The sequence below is a fragment of the Oncorhynchus keta genome, chromosome 21 (genome assembly GCF_023373465.1).
Source record: "Oncorhynchus keta strain PuntledgeMale-10-30-2019 chromosome 21, Oket_V2, whole genome shotgun sequence".
NCBI lineage: Eukaryota > Metazoa > Chordata > Actinopteri > Salmoniformes > Salmonidae > Oncorhynchus > Oncorhynchus keta.
The window spans coordinates 54,975,745-54,991,706 of record NC_068441.1 but is presented as its reverse complement, the minus strand read 5'-3'; the positions used below and the strand labels follow the sequence as shown (position 1 = coordinate 54,991,706).

General features: G+C 49.8%; 1 protein-coding gene across 1 annotated transcript in view; it reads left to right on the top strand.

Moving 5' to 3' along the window:
- iars1 (isoleucyl-tRNA synthetase 1) overlaps nucleotides 1-15,962 on the top strand; it is a 133,064-nt gene that overhangs the window by 54,496 nt on the left and 62,606 nt on the right. Inside the window, exons 14-18 of the mRNA XM_052474583.1 lie at nucleotides 899-931; nucleotides 8,464-8,712; nucleotides 8,900-9,114; nucleotides 13,925-14,324; nucleotides 15,889-15,962. The exon at nucleotides 15,889-15,962 is cut by the window's right edge and continues 13 nt beyond it. Coding sequence (XP_052330543.1) covers nucleotides 899-931; nucleotides 8,464-8,712; nucleotides 8,900-9,114; nucleotides 13,925-14,324; nucleotides 15,889-15,962 — 971 coding nt within the window. The remainder of the gene's footprint in view (nucleotides 1-898; nucleotides 932-8,463; nucleotides 8,713-8,899; nucleotides 9,115-13,924; nucleotides 14,325-15,888) is intronic.

Genomic DNA, 15,962 nt, shown 5'->3' with positions numbered 1-15,962 from the left:
CTGTCTGTCTGGACCTCGTCTCACCTGTCTGTCTGGACCTCGTCTCACCTGTCTGGACCTCGGTCTCAGACCTGTCTCTGACCGCTAAAACATTCTGAGAGATGGATGGAGGAGTACCATCAGGACTGTCTGGATGGAGGACCTGTCTGTCTGATGGATGGAGGGGAGGAGGAGAGTCTGGATGGAGGGCGTCTCAGGTTTGTCTGGATGGAGGGAGGTCTGAGGACCTTGTCTGTCTCCACCTCGTCTCCCCCGGTCTGTCTGACCTCGTCTGATGGAGGAGGGACCTCGTCTCACCTGGATGGAGGGACCTCGTCTCACCTGGATGGAGGGACCTCGTCTGTCACCTGGATGGAGGGAGTCTCAGAGTCCTGAATAGGAATGTCTGATCGATGGATGGAGGGAGAATGGTCTCACCTGATGGATGGAGGGACCTGAGAGATGGATGGAGGGAGGAGAGGGTCTGTCTGGACCTCGTCTCACCTCTGGATGGAGGGTCCAATGTCTGGACCTCGATGGATGGAGGGAGAGGGTCTGGACAGGAGCTGTCTGGACCCTCGATGGAGGGTCCTGAATGGGAATAGGGTGCCATTTGAGGGAGTATGTTTTGCTAGGAGTGGTTCTTCCTCACCCTCTCTCCTTTAGGATTGATCTGATGGAGGGAGATCAAGCTAACAGTGGATGGAGGGAGACTTCTCTCTCTCCCTCCACAATGTCTCTGGATGGAGGAGAGGAGAGAGATGGATGGAGGAGAGGAGAGGGATGGATGGATGGATGGAGGGAGAGGAGAGAGATGGATGGAGGGAGAACCAATGCTCTGGATGGATGGAGGGACTCTCTGGATGGAGGACCCCTCCTCTCTCTCTCTGGAGGAGCACAGCTGACTCATCTCTCCCAGGGTTCCTGAGTTTGGATGGAGGAGCGTCGGGAGGTAACTGGCTGAGGGATGCGATGGATGGGGGAGTTTCCAGGAGACCGCTGGATGGAGAGGCAGCCCATCCCCTCTGGTGCAGCGATGGACTGGAGGGAGGTCAGACAGATGGATGGAGGGGAGAGGAGAGGAACTCGTGACATACACAGGAGACAGACACACACACACACACACACACAGTAAATTTAAGGAGGTCATTAACCATCTTTCTGACACACAAGAGTTTGTGAAGTCCAGCTCTACCTTCACAGCAGTAGAACAGAGGGTCAAACCATTTATTATTGTTCAAATAAGAAACCCTCTTTTTATTTCTCTCACTCAAAACATTTAGCTTTTATTATACATCAGACTAATTAATTTAATAAATGAACAAATCACTATTGATTGCTCTTCTCTGAGTCTCTTCTGCCTCTAAATGTTTTCTAGTGTTTTTCAATGGTCTCCCACTGAAACCTTGTGACTTTATCGAACCAGGGAATGGATGGTTAGACATAACATCATGTGTTCTTAGCCACCTCTCTGCAGCCGGGCCTGAAACACCGTCTTCATTTACATGTCAGAATTGGGTTATATGATTGTGTGAAAAATTAAATGAGTAACTCTCTCTGATTTTTAAAAAGGACAGCGAGAGAGCAACAGGAGGAGCGACCTGCTTCCTAGAAATAGCAGTCTGGCTGGGTCTGTTACCAGACGGCAGTGGTCTATGGAAGAGGGGCTGGAGGAGAGGATGAGGAGAAGGAGGGAGGGAGGGAGGAGAGGAGAGATGGAGGAGAGGAGAGATGGAGGAGAGGAGAGATGGAGGAGAGGAGAGATGGAGGAGAGATGGAGGAGAGGAGAGATGGAGGAGAGGAGGATGGAGATAGGACCAGGAGAGATGGAGGAGAGGAGAGATGGGGAGAGAGATGGAGGAGATGGAGGATGAGGAGAGAGAGTTGGAGGGAGACCTGAGAGCTGGATGGAGGGAGAGGAGAGGTTCTGGAGGGGAGAGATGATGATGGAGGCTCTGAGATGGACAGGAAGATGGGGAGACCTGGGCTGGATGGAGGGAGAACCACAGGTTGATGTCAGACCTGGGCTGGATGGAGGGAGGAGGATGGCTGGAGAGGATGGAACCAGAGGAGAGAGATGGATGGAGGGGGAGGGAGAGACCTGGATGGAGGTTAACCAGAGATGTTGGACCTGGGCTCTGAGAGTTAACCAGAGGATGGAGTCAGACCTGAGACCGATGGATGGAGGGACAGGTTCTGAGACCTGGATCTGAGGGACCACAGGTTGGATGGAGACCTGGGCTCTGACCGAGGGAGAGGTTCTGTGGATGGAGGGACCTGGATGGAGGAGAGGAGAGAGATGGAGGAGGGAGGAGGGGATGGAAGGAGGACAGAGATGGAGGAGGAGAAGAGGAGAGATGGAGGTAAACTCTGAGATGGACCTGGGGAGAGGAGATGGAGGACCGTTAACCACAGGTTCTGTCAGAGGAGGCTCTGATGGAACCAGAGAGATGTCAGACCTGGGCTCTGAGATGGAGAGGGGAGGATTATGGAGGACCACAGGATCTGTCAGACCTGGGATCTGATGGAGGGACAGGAGAGAGAGATGGAGGGAGAGGAGAGAGATGGATGGAGGGAACCAGAGAGTTCTGGAGGAGACCTGGGCTGGATGGACCGTTAGACCAGAGGTTGGATGGAGGGAGACCTGGGCTGGGCTTGACCATGTTTCATTGAAATGTCTGCTGTGTGGAGGGACCACAGGTTCTGGAGGAGACCTGGGCTCTGACCGAACCACAGGTGACCTGGGCTCTGAGAACCAGGAACACCGAGGAAGATCTGTCAGACCTGGGCTGGAGGAGAGGTTAGAGGACAGGTTCTGGAGGAGACCTGGGCTGGATGGACCAGAGGAGAGGAGATATGGAGAGACAGGTTCTGTCAGAGAGAGGCTCTGAGGAGAACCACAGGTTCTGTCAGACCTGGGCTCCATAGAATCAAACCACTTCTGTCAGACCTGAATAAATTGACCGTTAACCACAGGTTCTGTCAGACCTGGGCTCTGACCGTTAACCACAGGTTCTGTCAGACCTGGGCTCTGACCGTTAACCACAGGTTCTGTCAGACCTGGGCTCTGACCGTTAACCACAGGTTCTGTCAGACCTGGGCTCTGACCGCTAACCACAGGTTCTGTCAGACCTGGGCTCTGACCGTTAACCACAGGTTCTGTCAGACCTGGGCTCTGACCGTTAACCACAGGTTCTGTCAGACCTGGGCTCTGACCGCTAACCACAGGTTCTGTCAGACCTGGGCTCTGACCGCTAACCACAGGTTCTGTCAGACCTGGACTCTGACCGCTAACCACAGGTTCTGTCAGACCTGGGCTCTGACCATTAACCACAGGTTCTGTCAGACCTGGGCTCTGACCGCTAACCACAGGTTCTGTCAGACCTGGGCTCTGACCGTTAACCACAGGTTCTGTCAGACCTGGGCTCTGACCGTTAACCACAGGTTCTGTCAGACCTGGGCTCTGACCGCTAACCACAGGTTCTGTCAGACCTGGGCTCTGACCGCTAACCACAGGTTCTGTCAGACCTGGGCTCTGACCGTTAACCACAGGTTCTGTCAGACCTGGGCTCTGACCGTTAACCACAGGTTCTGTCAGACCTGGACTCTGACCGTTAAACAAAAAAAAAACAATTAGAATGATATTCCAAAAATGGTCCGGAAATCAGGATGACAAATATAAATTATATTTGGACACAGTTCTATTAGAACACACCAAAAACTACACATATCTAGGACTAAATATCAGCAACACAGGTCGCTTTCACATGGCTGTGAATGAGCTGAGAGACAAAGCAAGAAGAGCATTCTATGCCATTAAAAGGAACATCAAAATCGAAATTCCAATTAGAATCTGGCTCAAAATGTTCCAATCAGTTCTAGAACCAATTGCTCCATACGGCAGTGAAGTATTGGGTCCAATCTCTAATAATGAATTTACCAAATGGGACAAACATCCAATCGAAATACTGCATGCAGAGTTTTGCAAGACTGTATCGCCATGGCAAAGGAAAAACTCTAAATTACGCATGTAGAGCAGAATGGGGCCAATACCCTCTTCCTCGTTCTAATAGAGAAAAAAGAGACATCAAATTTTACAACCATCTAAGTGACCCCAAAACATTCCATCACACAGCTCTACAATGCCAAGAGATGAAACAAGAGAAGAGTCCCCTCAGCCAGCTGGTTCTGAGGCTCAGTTCACCAACCCAAACCAACCCCATAGAGCCTCAGGACAGCACTCAGAAAATCTGGCCCAACCAAATCATCACAAAACAAAAATAAAAAATATATCAGCTATTGGAAAGATACCACAAAAAAAATCTAAGTAAACATCAATGCTATTTGTCTCTACACAGACAGTACATGGTGGCAGACTATCTGACCACTGTGACTGATAGAAAACTGAGGAAAACATTGACTAGGTACAGACTCAGTGAGCACAGTCTGGCTATAGAGACCGGTCGTCACAGACAAACCTGGCTGCCCAGAGAGGACAGTCTGGCTGCCCAGAGAGGACAGTCTGGCTGCCCAGAGAGGACAGTCTGGCTGCCCAGAGAGGACAGTCTGGCTGCCCAGAGAGGACAGTCTGGCTGCCCAGAGAGGACAGTCTGGCTGCCCAGAGAGGACAGTCTGGCTATAGAGAACGGTCGTCACAGACAAACCTGGCTGCTCAGAGAGGACAGGCTGTGCTCACTCTGCTCCAGGGGAGAGGTAGAGACAGAGCTGCATTTCCTATTATTACTGTGACAAATACTCAGACCTAAGAGAATATTTCTTTCCCAAAATTATAATTCAATACAAAGAATTTTAAACTAATATTTATTGGGTGAAAAGACAAAATGTACAATTTTAGCAGCCAAATATGTGTCCTGCCACAACCTGAGGAACAGCCAGTGAAAAGTGTAATGTATTGTCGATAATATTTCCCATCTTGTTTTGTCTTTCATACCACGTCATGTGTCTTCTCAGTCATGTTGACACTGGTCTACTACCAGGTCATGTGTCTTCTCAGTCATGTTGACACTGGTCTACTACCAGGTCATGTGTCTTCTCAGTCATGTTGACACTGGTCTACTACCAGGTCATGTGTCTTCTCAGTCATGTTGACACTGGTCTACTACCAGGTCATGTGTCTTCTCAGTCATGTTGACACTGGTCTACTACCATGTCATGTGTCTTCTCAGTCACGTTGACACTGGTCTACTACCAGGTCATGTGTCTCCTCAGTCATGTTGACACTGGTCTACTACCAGGTCATGTGTCTTCTCAGTCATGTTGACACTGGTCTACTACCAGGTCATGTGTCTCAGTCATGTTGACACTGGTCTACTACCAGGTCATGTGTCTTCTCAGTCATGTTGACACTGGTCCACTACCAGGTCATGTGTCTTCTCAGTCATGTTGACACTGGTCTACTACCAGGTCATGTGTCTCCTCAGTCACGTTGACACTGGTCTACTACCAGGTCATGTGTCTTCTCAGTCATGTTGACACTGGTCTACTACCAGGTCATGTGTCTTCTCAGTCATGTTGACACTGGTCTACTACCAGGTCATGTGTCTTCTCAGTCACGTTGACACTGGTCTACTACCAGGTCATGTGTCTTCTCAGTCATGTTGACACTGGTCTACTACCAGGTCATGTGTCTCCTCAGTCACGTTGACACTGGTCTACTACCAGGTCATGTGTCTTCTCAGTCATGTTGACACTGGTCTACTACCAGGTCATGTGTCTTCTCAGTCATGTTGACACTGGTCTTCTCACTACACAGGTCATGTGTCTTCTCAGTCATGTTGACACTGGTCTACTACCAGGTCATGTGTCTCAGTCATGTTGACACTGGTCTACTACCAGGTCATGTGTCTTCTCAGTCATGTTGACACTGGTCTACTACCAGGTCATGTGTCTTCTCAGTCATGTTGACACTGGTCTACTACCAGGTCATGTGTCTTCTCAGTCATGTTGACACTGGTCTACTACCAGGTCATGTGTCTTCTCAGTCATGTTGACACTGGTCTACTACCAGGTCATGTGTCTTCTCAGTCATGAGAGAGATGGAGGGATGTGGAGAGGAGAGAGATGGAGGGAGGCAGAGAGGAGAGATGGAGGGAGGCAGAGAGGAGAGGGATGGAGGGGGAGCTGACAGGAGAGGGAGGGAGGCGGAGAGAAAAGGAGAGAGATGGAGGGGAGAAAAATGGATGGAGGCGAGAGAGAGAGATGGATGGGAGAAAAATGGATGGAGGCGAGAGAGAGAGATGGATGGAGGGGCCGGGAACTCAATCTCTTTGTCTCCCTCTCAGCTCTCTCTCCCCCATCTCCACGTTCTCTCTCCCTCAGCTCTCTGTCATGCGACACACACTGTTCGTATCTGGGCCAACTACCTTTTTGTTTGGAATTGGAGCAGAATTACAGACACCTGTCTGCCAGCCAGCCTTGAGCTTTATTAATCATCTGTCTGCCAGCTAGCCTTGAGCTTTATTAACCATCTGTCTGCCAGCTAGCCTTGAGCTTTATTAATCATCTGTCTGCCAGCCTTGAGCTTTATTAATCATCTGTCTGCCAGCCTTGAGCTTTATTAACCATCTGTCTGCCAGCTAGCCTTGAGCTTTATTAATCATCTGTCTGCCAGCCTTGAGCTTTATTAACCATCTGTCTGCCAGCTAGCCTTGATCTTTATTAATCATCTGTCTGCCAGCCTTGAGCTTTATTAACCATCTGTCTGCCAGCTAGCCTTGAGCTTTATTAATCATCTGTCTGCCAGCCTTGAGCTTTATTAATCATCTGTCTGCCAGCCTTGAGCTTTATTAACCATCTGTCTGCCAGCTAGCCTTGAGCTTTATTAATCATCTGTCTGCCAGCCTTGAGCTTTATTAACCATCTGTCTGCCAGCTAGCCTTGAGCTTTATTAACCATCTGTCTGCCAGCTAGCCTTGAGCTTTATCAATCATCTGTCTGCCAGCCTTGAGCTTTATTAATCATCTGTCTGCCAGCTAGCCTTGAGCTTTATTAATCATCTGTCTGCCAGCCTTGAGCTTCATTAATCATCTGTCTGCCAGCTAGCTCAGAGCTTTAATCATCTGTCTGCCAGCTAGCTCAGAGCTTTAATCATCTGTCTGCCAGCTAGCTCAGAGCTTTAATCATCTGTCTGCCAGCTAGCTCAGAGTTTTAATCATCTGTCTGCCATCTGGGAATCGGTCAAATCAAAGTTTATTTGTCTTGTGCACAGAATATTCCTCATGGAATGCCGTGTCACCGTGGCAACGGTGGTGCTGTAGGCGGCCAGCTAAATGAGCCCCAAGGTTGCCTTTTTAATACATCTTATTCATTCTCTTCATTTAAATTCCATGACTGTTTTCTCATTCGCTGGGAAACGTTTGAAATGTCCGGCATGCCTTTTCTGATATCTAGTCTACTGCGTACCTCCTTTCAAAAATATACATTTTCGTGTGTAACTCATTAACCCTTGACTCGTGGGAATTTACCTATATGGATAGAGATACAATGACATTTTTTTTATAAAATAAGAAATATTGTTAACAAATTAAAATGGGACAAGTTTGGAGATTTATGATGTAAATGATTTAGGCCAAAGGTGAGGACACAACGGTTCACCTGACACCTGATACGGGGTGTTTTGTCTTGTATGACGTCGGAGCTTATTATAATTATATTATAATTATATTATAATAATATATTATAATCCTCAACGTCTCATCTTTCTAAATACACGGAGTCGTCTTTAATGTACAGCATTGTCCCTCACTCTGTCAACACTCACATTTAAGTCATTAAATCGCTCTGGAAAGAGCACAACTTAAATTAAATGTAAATTAAGAAGTTGCCCAATCAGCAGGGGGATGGGGGGGGCTTCTTGTGATGCGCAGTGCTCAAGTTCAGATCGTCAGTCAGTCAAAACCCATATAGAGCTGTGAAGCACAGAGCCTGACCTCTGACCTCATGTATAGCATGTTACTGTACAGCCTCTGACCGCATGTGTAGAATGTTACTGTACAGCCACTGACCTCTGACCTCATATATAGCGTGTTACTGTACAGCCACTGAACTCTGACCTCATATATAGCGGTTACTGTACAGCCACTGACCTCTGAACTCATGTATAGAATGTTACTGTACAGCCACTGATCTCATATATAGCGTGTTTCTGTACAGTCACTGACCTCTGACCTCATATATAGCGTGTTTCTGTACAGCCACTGACCTCTGACCTCATATATAGCGTGTCAGCATGGACCCTGTAGAACGTTTCCAAAACCTTGTAAAATTCCCTGAATAATTCAGGCTGTTCTGGGGACAAAGGGGGCGGTCTGACCCAGCACTAGATGTGTGTACCTAATAAACTGTCCGGTGATGTGCAGTTCGTGAACGATTCAATCTTTTTGAACGACTCTTTATTGACTCGAGCGTCACGATCGGTTTTTTCTGAGTGGCTCGTTCATTTCAGTCCTTGGTTTGACCTGATAGTGAGTCCTACAGCAGGATTGATACACGCTCCTCTGGCTCAGCGGCTCCAGAGACGTGCTCAGACCAACTACTGTCTGTCATACATACCACCCCCACCACAGAGCCCACCACCACAGAGCCCACCACCACCACCACAGAGCCCACCACCACCACCACAGAGCCCACCCTCACCACAGAGCCCACCCTCACCACAGAGCCCACCACCACAGAGCCCACCCCCACCACAGAGCCCACCACCACTACCACAGAGCCCACCATCACACCACCACAGAGCCCACCACCCCACCACAGAGCCCACCCTCACCACAGAGCCCACCACCACCACAGAGCCCACCCCCACCACAGAGCCCACCCCCACCACAGAGCCCACCCCCACCACAGAACATTCACCATTTACATTTAGCCCATTTAGCAGACGCTCTTATCCACCTTACAGAGACCCACCCCCACCACAGAGACCACCACCACCCACCACCAGACCCACCACAGAGCCCACCCCCACCACAGAGCCCACCACCACCCCACCACCACAGGCCCACCACCACCACAGAGACCACCACCAGAGCCCACCGCCACCACAGGCCCACCACCACAGGCCCACCACAGAGCCCACCACCACCACAGGACCACCACAGAGCCCACCACCACCAGGCCCACCACCACCACAGAGCCCACCACCACAGGACCACCACCACCACCACAGGACCCCACCACCACCACAGAGCCCACCACCACAGAGCCCACCACCACAGAGCCCACCACCACCACAGAGCCCACCACCACCACCACCACAGAGCCCACCACCACCACAGGACACCAGAGGCCCACCACCACCACAGAGCCCACCACCACCAGCACCACCACCCAGAGACCAACACAGACCCCACCACCACCACAGAGCCCACCACCACCACCACAGGACCACCACCACTGTCCCACCACCACCACCACCACCTCCACCCACAGAGCCCACGCCACCCCTCCACCACAGAGCCCCACCACCACCACAGAGCCCACCACCACAGAGCCCACCACCACCACCACAGAGCCCACCACCACAGGCCACCACCACCACCACAGAGCCCACCACCACCACAGAGCCCACCACCACCACAGAGCCCACCACCACCACAGAGCCCACCACCACAGGGCCCACCACCACCACAGGGCCACCACCACCCACCACCACAGGGCCCACCACCACCACAGAGACTACCACAGAGCCCACCACCACCACAGAGACCACCACCACCACCACCACAGAGACCACCACAGAGCCCACCACCAATACAGGCCCATCACCACCTCCTCACCACCACAGAGCCCACCACACCACCACCACAGACCCACCAAAATGTCTTCATAGTAATGCCCACCACCACATGGAGCCCACCACCGACTGTCTGTCATAGAATCCACCACCACCAATAATTGTACCACCATTCAGGTGTGGAAATACAGAGACCCACCACCACCACCCAGAAAGCCCATCACCACCACCACCACACCACAGGCCCACCACCACAGGCCCACCACCGACTGTCTGTCATAGAACCACCACAGAGCCCACCACCACCACCACCACCACCACAGGCCCACCACCACAGAGCCCACCACACCACTTAGAGCCCACCACCACCGACTCTTCATTAATTACCCACCACCACCATCAATGGAGCCCACCACCACCATTACCCACCACCAAGACTCACCACCACCACAATTACCCACCACCAAGACTCACAGCTCTCTGAATTACCCACCACCACCAGACCTCCAGCTCTTAGACCACTACCCAGAACAGACTCACACCCCGTGTTTACACACACACACAAAACACACACACCGACCGTGTTTACACACGCAACAGACTCACAGTGTTTACACACACACACACACACACAGACACACAGCTGTGTTTACACACCATCTTCAGCTGTCTGTCATTTACACGAAGAATGGAATGGAGACTACTGCTCTGTTGCTGACTGTTTGAATTTATGTGTTTCTGTGTGTGTGTGAAACATGTTTGTTTGTCATTGTGGGGTATTTTGTGTAGGATCCATGGCTGAGCTGGAGGAGTTGACAGGAAAAGTAACTGATCTGCATCCAGGTGAAACTGATCGTCTGCAGGATTACACGCCACACACACACACACACACACACACACACACACACACACACACACACACACACACACACACACACACACACACACACACACACACACACACACACACACACAGTGATGGTTGGGCAAACACAGACAAGGTCAGGAACAGGAGGTCATCCTGGATGACTCAAATCACAATACCCTCTAATGAACCACCCTCTAATGAACCACCCTCTAATGAACCACCCTCTAATGAACCACCCTCTAATGAACCACCCTCTAATGAACCACCCTCTAATGAACCACCCTCTAAGGTTTGGTTCTAATGAACCACCTCTAATGAACCACCCTCTAAGGAACCACCCTCTAATGAGCCACCCTGTTTAATGAACCACCCTCTAAGGAACCACCCTCTAAGGAACCATCCTGTTTAATGAACCACCCTCTAATGAACCACCCTCTAATGAGCCACCCTCTAATGAACCACCCTCTAATGAACCACCCTCTAATGAACCACCCTCTAATGAACCACCCTCTAATGAACCACCCTCTAATGAACCACCCTCTAATGAACCACCCTCTAATGAACCACCCTCTAATGAACCACCCTCTAATGAACCACCCTCTAATGAACCACCCTGTTTAATGAACCACCCTCTAATGAACCACCCTCTAAGGAACCACCCTCTAATGAACCACCCTCTAATGAACCACCCTCTAATGAACCACCCTCTAATGAACCACCCTCTAATGAACCACCCTCTAATGAACCACCCTCTAATGAACCACCCTCTAATGAACCACCCTCTTTAATGAACCACCCTCTAATGAACCACCCTCTAATGAACCACCCTGTTTAATGAACCACCCTCTAATGAACCACCCTCTAATGAACCACCCTGTTTAATGAACCACCCTCTAATGAACCACCCTGTTTAATGAACCACCCTCTAATGAACCACCCTCTAATGAACCACCCTCTAATGAACCACCCTCTAATGAACCACCCTGTTTAATGAACCACCCTCTAATGAACCACCCTCTAATGAACCACCCTCTAATGAACCACCCTCTAATGAACCACCCTCTAATGAACCACCCTGTTTAATGAACCACCCTCTAATGAACCACCCTCTAATGAACCACCCTGTTTAATGAACCACCCTCTAATGAACCACCCTGTTTAATGAACCACCCTCTAATGAACCACCCTCTAATGAACCACCCTGTTTAATGAACCACCCTCTAATGAACCACCCTCTAATGAACCACCCTGTTTAATGAACCACCCTCTAATGAACCACCCTCTAATGAACCACCCTCTAATGAACCACCCTGTTTAATGAACCACCCTCTAATGAACCACCCTCTAATGAACCACCCTGTTTAATGAACCACCCTCTAATGAACCACCCTCTAATGAACCACCCTCTAATGAACCACCCTGTTTAATGAACCACCCTCTAATGAACCACCCTCTAATGAACCACCCTCTAATGAACAACCCTGTTTAATGAACCACCCTGTTTAATGAACCACCCTCTAATGAACCACCCTCTAACCACCCTCTAATGAACCACCCTCTAATGAACCACCCTCTAATGAACCACCCTCTAATGAGCCACCCTCTAATGAACCACCCTCTAATGAACCACCCTCTAATGAACCACCCTCTAATGAACCACCCTCTAATGAACCACCCTCTAATGAACCACCCTCTAATGAACCACCCTCTAATGAACCACCCTCTAATGAACCACCCTGTTTAATGAACCACCCTCTAATGAACCACCCTCTAATGAACCACCCTCTAATGAACCACCCTGTTTAATGAACCACCCTCTAATGAACCACCCTCTAATGAACCACCCTCTAATGAACCACCCTCTAATGAACCACCCTCTAATGAACCACCCTCTAATGAACCACCCTCTAATGAACCACCCTCTAATGAACCACCCTCTAATGAACCACCCTGTTTAATGAACCACCCTCTAATGAACCACCCTCTAATGAACCACCCTCTAATGAACCACCCTCTAATGAACCACCCTCTAATGAACCACCCTCTAATGAACCACCCTCTAATGAACCACCCTCTAATGAACCACCCTGTTTAATGAACCACCCTCTAATGAACCACCCTCTAATGAACCACCCTCTAATGAACCACCCTCTAATGAACCACCCTCCAATGAACCACCCTCTAATGAACCACCCTCTAATGAACCACCCTGTTTAATGAACCACCCTGTTTAATGAACCACCCTCTAATGAACCACCCTGTTTAATGAACCACCCTGTTTAATGAACCACCCTCTAATGAACCACCCTCTAATTAGCCACCCTGTTTAATGAACCACCCTCTAATGAACCACCCTCTAATGAACCACCCTCTAATGAACCACCCTCTAATGAACCACCCTCCAATGAACCACCCTCTAATGAACCACCCTCTAATGAACCACCCTCTAATGAACCACCCTCTAATGAACCACCCTCTAATGAACCACCCTCTAATGAACCACCCTCTAATGAACCACCCTCTAATGAACCACCCTCTAATGAACCACCCTCTAATGAACCACCCTCTAATGAACCACCCTCTAATGAACCACCCTCTAATGAACCACCCTCTAATGAACCACCCTGTTTAATGAACCACCCTCTAATGAACCACCCTGTTTAATGAACCACCCTCTAATGAACCACCCTCTAATGAACCCCCTCTAATGAACCACCCTCTAATGAACCACCCTGTTTAATGAACCACCCTCTAATGAACCACCCTCTAATGAACTACCCTCTAATGAACCACCCTCTAATGAACCACCCTCTAATGAACCACCCTCTAATGAACCACCCTCTAATGAACCACCCTGTTTAATGAACCACCCTCTAATGAACCACCCTCTAATGAACCACCCTCTAATGAACCACCCTGTTTAATGAACCACCCTCTAATGAACCACCCTCTAATGAACCACCCTCTAATGAACCACCCTCTAATGAACCACCCTCTAATGAACCACCCTCTAATGAACCACCCTGTTTAATGAACCACCCTCTAATGAACCACCCTCTAATGAACCACCCTGTTTAATGAACCACCCTCTAATGAACCACCCTCTAATGAACCACCCTCTAATGAACCACCCTCTAATGAACCACCCTGTTTAATGAACCACCCTGTTTAATGAACCACCCTCTAATGAACCACCCTCTAATGAACCACCCTCTAATGAACCACCCTCTAAGGAACCACCCTCTAATGAACCACCCTCTAAGGAACCACCCTCTAATGAACCACCCTCTAATGAACCACCCTCTAATGAACCACCCTCTAAGGAACCCCCTGTTTAATGTCTCTCCCTCTCTCCTCACTCTCTCCTCACTCTCTCTGCCCCTCTCTCTCTCTCTCCCTCTCTCCTCACTCTCTCCTCGCTCTCTCGCTCTCTCTCTCCTCGCTCTCTCTCTCTGCCTCTCTCTCTCTGCCTTCTCTCGCTCCCTCCTCTCCCTCTTTCCCTCTTTCCCTGCCTCTATCCTTCCATAGCATTGACCAGTTAACTATCCCGTCCCGCTGTGGTAAAGGCGTGTTGCGCAGGGTCACTGAGGTGTTTGACTGCTGGTTTGAGTCGGGCAGCATGCCCTACGCCCAGGCCCACTACCCCTTTGAGAACAGGAAGGAGTTCGAAGACACCTTCCCCGCTGACTTCATTGCTGAGGGCATCGACCAGACCAGAGGATGGTAAGACCTTGTTAGCCTGCTGAGCTAAAGTATCAAGCCACTGTTAGCCTGCTGAGCTAAGGTATCAAGCCACTGTTAGCCTGCTGAGCTAAAGTATCAAGCCACTGTTAGCCTGCTGAGCTAAGGTATCAAGCCACTGTTAGCCTGCTGAGCTAAGGTATCAAGCCACTGTTAGCCTGCTGAGCTAAGGTATCAAGCCACTGTTAGCCTGCTGAGCTAAGGTATCAAGCCACTGTTAGCCTGCTGAGCTAAGGTATCAAGCCACTGTTAGCCTGCTGAGCTGAAGTATCAAGCCACTGTTAGCCTGCTGAGCTAAGGTATCAAGCCACTGTTAGCCTGCTGAGCTAAGGTATCAAGCCACTGTTAGCCTGCTGAGCTAAGGTATCAAGCCACTGTTAGCCTGCTGAGCTGAAGGTATCAAGACACTGTTAGCCTGCTGAGCTAAGGTATCAAGCCACTGTTAGCCTGCTGAGCTAAGGTATCAAGACACTGTTAGCCTGCTGAGCTAAGGTATCAAGACACTGTTAGCCTGCTGAGCTAAGGTATCAAGACACTGTTAGCCTGCTGAGCTAAGGTATCAAGCCACTGTTAGCCTGCTGAGCTGTTAGCCTGCTGAAGGTTAGCCTGCTGAGCCCAAGGTATCAAGCCACTGTTAGCCTGCTGAGCTAAGGTATCAAGCCACTGTTAGCCTGCTGAGCTATCAAGACACTGTTCAGCCTGCTGAGCTAATGTGATGGTATTGTGTTCCCCTCTAGGTTCAAGACACTGTTAGCCTGCTGAGCTAGGTTCAACCACTGTTGGCCTGCTGTTTCCTAAGGTATCAAGCCCTGTTCCTGCTGAGGTTCTACACCACTGTTGGCCTGCTGTCCTAATGTGACACTGTTCCTGTTCCCCTCTAGGTTCAACCACTGTCCTGGTGAGCTAATGTGATGGTTTCTGTTCCCTGCTGAGCTAGGTTCAAGACACTGTTAGCCTGGTGTTGCTAATGTGATGGTTCCCTGTTCCTGCTGAGCTAAGGTATCAAGACACTGTTAGCCTGGTGTTGCCTAATGTGATGGTATCAAGCCACTGTTAGCCTGTTCCCCTCTAGGTTCAAGACACTGTTGGTGCTGTCCTAATGTGATGGTTCCCTGTTCCCCTGGTTCTACACCCTCCTGGTGTTATCAATGACCCTGTTCCCCTCTAGGTTCTCCACCCTCCTGGTGTTGTCCTAATGTGATGGTTCCCTGTTCCCCTCTAGGTTCTCCACCCTCCTGGTGTTGTCCTAATGTGATGGTTCCCTGTTCCCCTCTAGGTTCTACACCCTCCTGGTGTTGTCCTAATGTGATGGTTCCCTGTTCCCCTCTAGGTTCTACACCCTCCTGGTGTTGTCCTAATGTGATGGTTCCCTGTTCCCCTCTAGGTTCTACACCCTCCTGGTGTTGTCCTAATGTGATGGTTCCCTGTTCCCCTCTAGGTTCTACACCCTCCTGGTGTTGTCCTAATGTGATGGTTCCCTGTTCCCCTCTAGGTTCTACACCCTCCTGGTGTTGTCCTAATGTGATGGTTCCCTGTTCCCCTCTAGGTTCTACACCCTCCTGGTGTTGTCCACTGCTCTGTTCGGAAAACCACCGTTTAAGAACGTCATCGTCAACGGAC